The sequence below is a fragment of the Blennius ocellaris genome (genome assembly GCF_963422515.1).
Source record: "Blennius ocellaris genome assembly, chromosome: 12".
In the NCBI taxonomy this organism is placed as follows: Eukaryota; Metazoa; Chordata; class Actinopteri; order Blenniiformes; family Blenniidae; genus Blennius; species Blennius ocellaris.
The window spans coordinates 29,443,769-29,453,768 of NC_137661.1; the positions used below are offsets into that span (position 1 = coordinate 29,443,769).

The following is a 10,000-nucleotide window of genomic DNA, read 5'->3' on the forward strand; positions in this document are numbered from 1 at the left end:
TGAGGGATGCTGCGTGGCATTTGATGGAAAACACATTTGGAAATAGTGCATCGCATTGTGTTTGGACCCAGACGATTTTTAAGAGGAAAGCGTGCCCTGGGACTGCTGGGGTGACTCGGAAAGACGCGCTACAGAAGAGCGCAGCGAGTTTTTCATTAATCACCCACCCCGCCGTGTCATCACCGTGCTTCTGGAGGATAATACTTTGCGTGGCCTGAATTCACTGATTGGATAAAAAAAAAAAAAAAAAAAGTTTAAAGCACGTTTCAAACAGTATCTGGATGATTGGACTTCTGTGATTCGGAAGTAGTACCGCAGTCTTTATCAAGGGAAATACCTTTCTGACGGGGAACGGAGGCTCTGAAAGTTGAGAGATGCTGTTATCAGCTGTTGTTCCAATACAGCCAGGCAGAGGGTGCGTTTGCTATTTGGAGAGAGAGAGAGAGAGAGAGAGAGAGAGAGAGAGAGAGAGAGAGAGAGAGAGAGAGAGAGAGAGAGAGAGAGAGAGAGAGAGAGAGAGAGAGAGGCAAACATACAGACAGGACTGCCACTTCTTATCCAAACCAGATCACACAAGAATGTCCCTCATCGAAACTGTTTGTTTCAAGGCGTGTGCACAAACAGTCAACAACAACAACAGAAGTCTTGTCGGGAAAAAATATCGCACCGAAATATGTACTACGGTACGGAGTGCGTGCTCTAATTATAGTGTTCAACAAACCAAGGTTGCCCATGAATAATTTAGTCTGTTTCAGCAGAACCAGGGTGGGCAGCCGCAAGAAAATGGGAAAGAGCCACAAGTTTTATTGTCTAGAGACACTGAAGATGCAAAATATGCATCATGATAGAAAAAACAAAGCCAGACATAAATCAGTATATTATAAGCAATTCAATATCCTCATTAGTGTTTATATAGAGGAGTGCACTAAGAAAAGTTATAGCGTGTCGAAATTAAATTAGTCAGAAACGTTTTTCTCAAGTCAGCGCATCATAAACTATATAGCAATAATGGGAAATGCTATCCCCCATCAGAGGGACAAGGGGGCTAAAGGAAAACATGACAAAATCTCTGTGACGAAATGTAACAAAATTGGTATCATAATTAGAAATCAATTACATTTGATAAAAAGGGAATGTAAAACAGCATTATGCATTACTGATTTAGTAAAGTCAAATTACAGGTTAGAGTTGGCAAAATGTCTTTTGTATTAAACGAGAAGATAAAAATGACCTGACGGCCGTTGGATAAAGTCACAACTGAAGTCAATGGAGGGACGACGCCGTCAAGAAACGTACTGTGGCGCCCTCTAGCGACACTCACAACCTCATGCAGAGGACAAGACGGGACGGGACGAGACAGTACGGGGCCGGCCGGGACGGGACAGGAGGAGGAGGAGGAGGAGGAGAAGAAGGAGAATGAGAGGGAGAGGGAGAGGGAGAAGGAGAGGGGGAAGAAGAGGGACAGTGAGAAGGGGATTCCAAGTGTGAGGGCTGCATTCAGACCATTGATCCATCTTCTCTACCACTTCATTAATCTTCAGTCTGCAGGAGGCTGCAGTTGATCCGTTGGAAAAAGACGTGATGCTTCTTGGACGGGTCACCAGTTCATCACAGGACAAACAAATACTGAAACACAGTTTTAGGACTATGGGAGGAAATCAGTCCCTGCAGTAAATCCACTCGTGGATGAAAAATAGATACAACTTAAAGTCCCCTTTGTCAGAAAATACCAATGTTCATGGCATATTTGAATGCATGCAGCCTTTGAACACAAGAACAAGAACACAAGCTTTTGTGCAGGATTTATATGAGGTAGTCACAGCAAGGAATTGACTTAAATAACTATAGACCTTATGTGATATGATTATTGAGCAATGTTATGAAATCAGATATTGTTAGAAATAAAAATATTCCCCAACAATACATATTAATGACACTATCTGCTTTGTTTTCTAGGCTGAGCTTCCATAATCATGGATGGGGTGAAGGCGCACCTTGTCTTTGGAGGCATCTTGGTGGTGTTGGTCTCAGGTAAACAAAAGTCAGAGTGTACAATATCATTTGTTGTTTTTTCACGAGCTTGTGTAATGTGGGTGAAACTTTCTCTCAGTCACCAAGGGACGGTCCCCCCCGACCATCGTGGCCAATCAGGAGGAGTTTGTACTGCAGCCCAACTCCATCTTCAACATCAGCTGTACTGGGAAGAAGAGTGTGGTGTGGGTTGAGCCCCTGCCAGAAAATACATTTGTTTATCCAGGATTTTACACCTCCACCCTCTTCATTTTCAATGCAACTGTGGAGAACACTGGATATTACATGTGCACCTATATAAACCAAGAGGCCAACCAGGATGAGGACGCAGATGAGGACAATGAAGCAGGGATATACGTTTTTGTCCCAGGTGAGTACGCTCATAATTAAACTTAACATTTAGGTATACAACGTTGGACAGGCCATTGTGATACAACATAAAAATTGAGTAAGTAAATAACTCAAGAGCCAAAACAGAACCTGAGAGAGACCTTTAGGTCCTCCTGTTTTTCATGTCAAAGATGAGTCCAAATTCAGTATCAAACAAAGCCACTTTGACTGTACACTGAAAAAAATATGTCTCCTCATACACACAGATCCCCAGGTTCCCTTTGTCCCTGAGACGCCCAATAATCTCGTTGTGCCCATGGAGCCATCTGGAGTCGCCATCTCATGCCGTGTCTCTTACCCCAATTACCATGTCATCCTGCGGGCCGTCCCCAGTGGAGCGGAGATGTCAACCTTCTATGACAACAAAATGGGCTTTTTCGGAAGCCTTTCACCTGGCCAGTACCAGTGTGAGACCACCGTAAACGACCAGACATTCAGGAGTGCCATTTATACTGTGAAAATTGAGGGTGAGTCTAGATTAACACAGATGGTTGGATCCTGATTTAATATAGCTTGATGAGGACTATTGATTGATGTAAAGAGTTTAAAAAAGAATAGCAGCACAGCTGGAAACAGTTTATTGGGAGGGCGATTGCACAACCATGACATGTTGCCATTACTGGATGATTTGGTGTGTGTTTGTGAGAGAGAGAGAGAGAGAGAGAGAGAGAGAGAGAGAAAGAAAAAGAAAGAAAGAGGTAGAGAGATGTCCCTTAAATTACACTGTAAGGAAACTCCATTCTTTCTTCCTCCTCTGCCAGTGGTTTTGTGTGTGTGTGTGGGTGGGGGGGGGGGGGGGGGGGGGGTCATGATTGATGATGATCTACCAAGCTGTAGTTAGTATAAAATGATGTCATGGTTGGTAATCATGAAGTCACTATCTGGGTATCTGTGAGATGGTGGTGCTAATATCAGCTCTCTGTAGCCCCTGAGGAGGCTGACGACTTTGAGGTGGAAATTAGAAGCAGTGAAGAGGTGCTGAGGGTGGGGCAGCCTCTGGACATCACCTGCATTGCTCCTTCTGGCTCAAACTACATGCAGCAATGGCTTCATCTGAAAAAACAGGTGAGACACGTCTCCTTTTGTGCTTCTTGTCTCCTTGTATGACTTCTTCTTCATGTCGTGCTCATCTTTCACAATTTACTTCAACCCCTTTGTTATGTTTCTATGTCGTTTCCTACCCAGCAGCACTGAGCTTGAAATAAGTGAATAATGGTTTTGGAAGCAAACCTTGCAGTGGCAAGTGGAATATAGCTCAGAGGACAGCCACAGCGGTTACAAACTGCGTGTTAGGGAAGTGGCAGCTGAATGTTGTGATTTCACTGTGAGGACAGCAGCCAAAGATGTCATACACAGAGTTAAAATTGATGGGAAAGTTAAAGCTCAGGACAAATGGTTGGAGAGAGACAGAATAAGAAGATAGTAAATCATTTGACCCTGGTGACCGTCAGACGTGTACGACTGATGTCTTCACATGACTGACAGCTAAACTTTTAATGCTTTTGAAGTGTTAGTTTCAAGGATGTAGTAGAGTTCATGTACAATTTATGTTTGTTTATACTAAAGCTTGAATTCTTAATCTATGCACCACGTTGGAGGTTTTTTGGTCTTCACTCCTTTAAGCCCTTTTCCAGAGATGGTGAGGGCAGGAGAACAGGACTTGTGACTCCTGGTCTCAGCTACAATTATGGGCTTTTTAAAATTCTCTGTGATCCTGATTTATCTCCTGTAGCCTTGCAAGTGTTTAAGCCATTAGCCTCCAGCAGCATGACACACAGTCTCCGATACATTGACATTAAAGCTTAAAAATGGAAAACACTATGAGTTGCAATATAGAAGTAGAATTCTTTATTGTTACTCTGTTAAAACAGTTCGAAACAGTTTTAGCAGCAGTGAAATGTAGTAGCAGCATCTTCATGATTGATATATCTTCTTACCACAACCATTTTGTTCCAGTGTGTAAGATTGTAAGCGTACTTGTTGTTTTCTTGTAGGCTATGGGAGCAGTCCAGCTGAAACAGGCTTTTCCTGACCAAGTCATCTACACCCTCAGTATCCCACGAGTCACTGCTCAGGACAGTGGTACCTACGAGTGCTCTATCACTCATATAGCCAGCGGAGAAGTCAGGGCCAGCAGTGTGGCGATCACAGTCTCCGGTAAGTCTTCCCCCAGTCTTTACCCACCTAACAGCAATGACTTCTCAGCAAAACATCCATAATATGAGTGAATGACCCAACTTCCAACTCACAGTCATTCGGGCATGTGTAATATTGTTGTGATCATTCAGGTCAATTAGTTCAGGTTTCACGTGTGTGTATGTGCAATTCATTTTCTGCTATCCAACTATTAAAGTTAATCTCTGCTTTAAACACCAGCTACTGAGGTTTATGGGTTGGCTTCAGCAGATGTGTGTGTCGCTGTTAGTCTGCTTCCATCTGTATTGTCTTACTCTCCTGTCTCTCAGTATTTACACAATCAATACATCATAAAACATCTTTTTTTCTGCAGTTACTTGATTATTCCTTTCATATTCTTTGTGATTTTTTTGGTCTTTTTCTTTTTTAGAAGAAAACTCCTTTGTCTCTCTGGACCACAGTGGGATTATAGCGACAGAGTTTGTCAGCATTTTAGAGGAGACAGAGTTTACGATTCTCATTGATGCATACCCAGCCCCCAAAGTTGTATGGTTAAAGGACGGTACAGCCATACCAGGGAACTACTACATCCTCACTGAAACCAGCCACATGGGAGGGAATCGGTGAGGAATACTGTGTTTTATTATTTGACTGAAGTGTACATCTTTGTTTTAGAACTTACAAAAAAAAGATTGAAAGTGTAGTTGAAAAGCTATGAGACATTTTGTTTATCAACAGGAATGAGAAGAGACATACCATCAATACTTCTGTATGCGACATATAAAATAAGAGCTGGGGATAGATGAAGGTATAGCCCAGAAACTGAAAATATATACTTTAGCTTTTGTTAAAACAACCAAATGTATGTTATTTTGGTAAAAAGGTTTAAAAATAACTACAAGCTGGAGACTAAAACTTAGCATTTCCATCATTAAGATACAGTAGTTAACATGTGTTTGTGTGTAGAGCACCTGTGTTGTCCACAACTTTATCCCATTTTGATTTACATTCTCAGATAACATTAGTTAATGTAGGACCTTGTATTTCTTTCTAATAGGTATCAAAGCATTCTGACATTAAGGCAACCTCTAGAAAAGGACAATGGAAACTATACCATTACAGCACAAAGTGGCTTTCGCACCGCTCACTTCTCCTTCTTCCTCAAAGTGAAAGGTAAGACAGACAGACAGACAGACAGTGAATGTGGTCGATAGACTAAGCCAATAAAACCTATGCTTGAGTGCTGAATGTGTCTTCTTCTCAGCCTCCACTGCAGTAATGCTTCCACCATCTGCTGCCCCTGTTCTGTTGCCGGAGGTGGAGGAGATGGTGGTGGCCCTAAACACTCCGTTCACCCTGACTTGTCGTGGAGGTGCTAAACTGGCCTGGGAAACCCCTATTGATGTACTCAAACAAACACAGGAGGACAACAGTGGCCTATTTGTCACCACCATCACCGTGGAAAAGGCCACAGCAATGCACACTGGGTACTACACATGTTTTTACAATAGAGATGTGACTGAGGACACAGAGGACAGCAGCATCTACATTTATGTTCCAGGTATGGGGTGTGTAGCAATGCTGAGGTTGTGTAATGTTCATTTACAACATTTTCTGATCCTGAAAGACTCCTTTCACTTCAACACAGATCCAGATGTTCCCTTTGTGCCATCATCTGTGCCATTTGGCAACCACATCTTATCCGACCATGAGGAGATGGAGATTCAGTGTCGAGTCTCTGATCCAAGAGCTAACGTGACTTTGATTAACGTTGACACCCATCGGCCTGTCCCCAGTGTGTATGACAGCAAGAGGGGTGCCTTGGGTATATTTACCGCTGGAACTTATGTCTGCAAGGCCCTCATCAATGGAGAGGAACATTACAGTGGTGAATACATCGTTCATGGTTGGACAGGTGTGTGTTCCTTGTAAAGACTATACCACACCTCTTCGTTTGATATATGAGGCATGGTGTGTCTCCTTTATGTTTCATTTTCTGGATTCTTGTTGCAATAGAGGTATTTTTAGGCCTATTGTTGTTTTATTTCAGGTGGTGGTGTTGCATTGCATGTCGAACTGACAGCTAAAAGGACAACTGTGCTGGTTGGAGAGACACTCACTGTCACCTGTGTCGCTCATGGATCTGAGATCCTGGAGGATCACTGGAAATACCCAGGAAAACTGGTGAGGGAACATATGATTGCATATGGCATGTTCAAAAGTATTAAAATGTAACTAAATATCTGCTTTTGTTGCTGGTTTGTAACTGAGTGTATGTGATGTCCCTTTTTTATCCAACAGGCTAACCGTGCTATCAAAACTGTGCATGAGAATAAGAGAGATCAGGAGATCCTTTACACCCTGACGATCCCACAAGCCTCAACCAAAGACAGCGGCATCTATTCTTGTTCCATCACTGATATTATGACGAATGAGAGCCAGACAAAACAGCTAGCTATACAGATTTTTGGTATTAACTTCTGATCATCATTTTGAAATGTGCTTTTACTCCCTTCATTGTAGATTATTGCTGATTTTCTGTCGATTTCTTCTGTGTTCAACAGCAACTGAGTTCATGTCCATCCAGCCAGAGTTCAGTCCATATGAATCTGCAGAGCTGGATGAGGTTCGGGCCTTCAGCGCTGAAGTTATATCTTTCCCTAATGCTCGTGTGACTTGGCTCAAAGACGGCATCCCGGTCAGCGATGTTACTGCGGAGATCTCCACCAGCCTGCGACAGACTAGTGAGACCAGGTGAGCATCTGTTAATGACAGGAGAGTTAATGACAAGATCAGAGACTTTCCCACACATAGCTAGAGTTTAGTGCAGGGGTCGACAGCAGTCTGCAGTCTTCTACCTCGTTACAATAGAGTGGTGTTTCTTTCCTGTCAGCTACATGAGTGTTCTCACCCTCATCCGGGCCAAAGAGGAGGACAGTGGGAACTACACCATCCGAGTGGAGAATGGAAACCAGAGTCGTGACGTCAGCTTGACTCTGGAGGTCAAAGGTCAGAGGCAGGAGTCCTCACCTTAATTTCCTTGAATATTGCTTTGAACACCCTTTAGTCTCAGTTAAGACCCATTTCTTTCCTGTGTTCACACACACACACACACACACACACACACACACACACACACACACACACACACACACACACACACACACACACACACACACACACACACACACACACACACACACACACACACACACACACACACACACACACACACACACAGAGAGTTCACCCAGCCTGTTTCTCCATGTTGCAGTCCCTGCAGTCATTGTGGACCTGATGGACATTCACCATGGCTCGGCCACTGGCCAGTCGGTTGTGTGCATAACAAGAGGGCAACCCACTCCTGTGGTGGAGTGGTTCATCTGCAAGAATATCAAACAGTAAGATCACTAATCCTCAGTGCAAAATGCATATAAATCTATTAACCTAATGTCCTTATGTACTTCATTCCAGTCGGTTGTGTTTTTTTCATCTTCATCTAGTTGTGCTAATGATTCCTCATCCTGGGAGCCCCTAGCATCCAATTCCACTGAGATCACAATGGACTCACATATTGATGAAGACAGCAACCTGGAGAGCCAAGTCCTATTTGGTCACCTGGAGAGTACGCTGGCAGTGCGATGCCTGGCCAGGAATGAGATGGCTGCAGTCAGCAGAGAGGTTAAACTGGTATCAAGTGGTAAGAACACACAGCACATTATACCCAATACTCAAAAGTAATTTAAGATGACATTTGTTGAGGTTACTTCCACCTTGTTTCCTCTAAAGGTCATTCCACGTTATACACTGGTGTGGCAGGGTTCGTTTAGGGTCTGTGCTTTGGCAAGGGTTAGTGTGTCAGTGTTGCAGCAGCTGTTAGCTGATGGCTTTTGGTGTCACAGACGATAGCAGGCAATGATGAAGGGACACTACGGAAGCAAATACAAATCAGCCAGACATTGTTAAGCCATTTGGCCTGTCCAAATGATAACATTTTACAACCCCATCCTGACCACCCCACCACGCGATGTCCCCATCCCCCACTTCTGTCTTGTTTTCCCAACACACCTTGCAGACCTTGTTATAATTTAACTGCTATTTAAATCTGAATGTTTTTCATAAAACACTTCCTGTTCTCCATCTAATGTGTGTGGCTTTCCCTCTGAACAGGCCCTCGCCCTGAGCTGACTGTAGCTGCTGCTGTGCTGGTGCTGCTGGTCATTGTCATCATCTCACTCATTGTATTGGTTGTTATTTGGAAACAGGTACTGCAGCCATATCATATTGCATTTTCTCATCACTCCTCTCCTCACTCATTCATTTGCTCTCTTCTATATTCATATGAAATGTGAAACTGTTTAGAAATGTGTTACAGGCAAAACCTATCCTTGCAAAACTAAGTCTATATTTCACAATGTTTTTGTGAGGTACACAGTTTTAGTAAGATATATGAGCAGCAAAATAGTACAAAACTTTTACACAATCCTCTGTTTACTTCGCTGTTCTGCCTGGGTAAAGGTTGATTTATTCAAGTACAAATTACGGCAGGCTTCCACAGTACACCTAAACTAAGCAAATTGTTCATGCCTGTGGGGGTCCTTTATTCCTACACTAACTTTTTGGAGCAGGTTGAATAAATAGCCATCACTTTAGTAAAGACAATTATTTAGTAGTCTTTGTCCTTTGTCTTCTAGAAACCCCGTTATGAAATCCGCTGGAGGGTCATAGAGTCTGTGAGCCCAGACGGCCATGAGTACATCTATGTGGATCCAATGCAACTTCCCTATGACTCCAGATGGGAGTTTCCTCGTGACAGACTTTTGCTTGGTAAGCTGACTGCCACTTTAAATGTTCTAACACTGCCTTGTGCCTGTGGTTTAGCCCCCTCTTTGTAGGTAGGACTGCAGGCAGGATGTCTTGCTGTGTCTTTGACGTGAGGCTGTGATAAGTTAATCTGGGAGGTTTTGCAGGCTGTGATGTCGGTTAGATTCTGTGATTAAGGGACAAATGGCAAAGATGATGTGTGTGGATGGAGTTTCTTTTGTTTTCCTTGCCTAGGTATGTGATTGATTGCATTGTTGTGACTTGCAGGTCGCATTCTGGGCTCTGGAGCCTTTGGAAAGGTGGTGGAGGGCACTGCTTATGGAGTCAGTTGCTCCCAACCGGTCATGAAGGTGGCAGTGAAAATGCTGAAACGTGAGTTTCACAGGTCAATGCAGGCATGCCACTTAAACCATGACCAGTCAGGAGATTTTCCTGGTAAAACCTCAAGAAGACACAATACACAGAAATCAGACTGACACCACATCCACATGAGGCAAAACAATCTTTTTTCTCCCCAGGGTTCTCAAAAAAATATGATTGGCAACTTTTCCTTGAAGTCTGAATGTGATTTAAATTTGTGTGTGTGTCTGTGGGGGGGTTGCCTTGGACCCCCTTTTGT

General features: G+C 43.3%; 1 protein-coding gene across 1 annotated transcript in view; it reads left to right on the top strand.

The window, feature by feature from the left end:
• Positions 1-10,000, top strand: part of pdgfra (platelet-derived growth factor receptor, alpha polypeptide) — a 19,759-nt gene that overhangs the window by 549 nt on the left and 9,210 nt on the right. Inside the window, exons 2-19 of the mRNA XM_080506928.1 lie at positions 1,957-2,031; positions 2,111-2,401; positions 2,628-2,888; positions 3,347-3,486; positions 4,416-4,578; positions 4,988-5,180; positions 5,615-5,730; positions 5,822-6,118; positions 6,206-6,472; positions 6,608-6,741; positions 6,859-7,027; positions 7,122-7,311; positions 7,451-7,566; positions 7,832-7,958; positions 8,061-8,257; positions 8,728-8,822; positions 9,252-9,384; positions 9,649-9,753. Coding sequence (XP_080363054.1) covers positions 1,974-2,031; positions 2,111-2,401; positions 2,628-2,888; positions 3,347-3,486; positions 4,416-4,578; positions 4,988-5,180; positions 5,615-5,730; positions 5,822-6,118; positions 6,206-6,472; positions 6,608-6,741; positions 6,859-7,027; positions 7,122-7,311; positions 7,451-7,566; positions 7,832-7,958; positions 8,061-8,257; positions 8,728-8,822; positions 9,252-9,384; positions 9,649-9,753 — 3,052 coding nt within the window. The 5' untranslated portion in view covers positions 1,957-1,973. The remainder of the gene's footprint in view (positions 1-1,956; positions 2,032-2,110; positions 2,402-2,627; positions 2,889-3,346; positions 3,487-4,415; positions 4,579-4,987; positions 5,181-5,614; positions 5,731-5,821; positions 6,119-6,205; positions 6,473-6,607; positions 6,742-6,858; positions 7,028-7,121; positions 7,312-7,450; positions 7,567-7,831; positions 7,959-8,060; positions 8,258-8,727; positions 8,823-9,251; positions 9,385-9,648; positions 9,754-10,000) is intronic.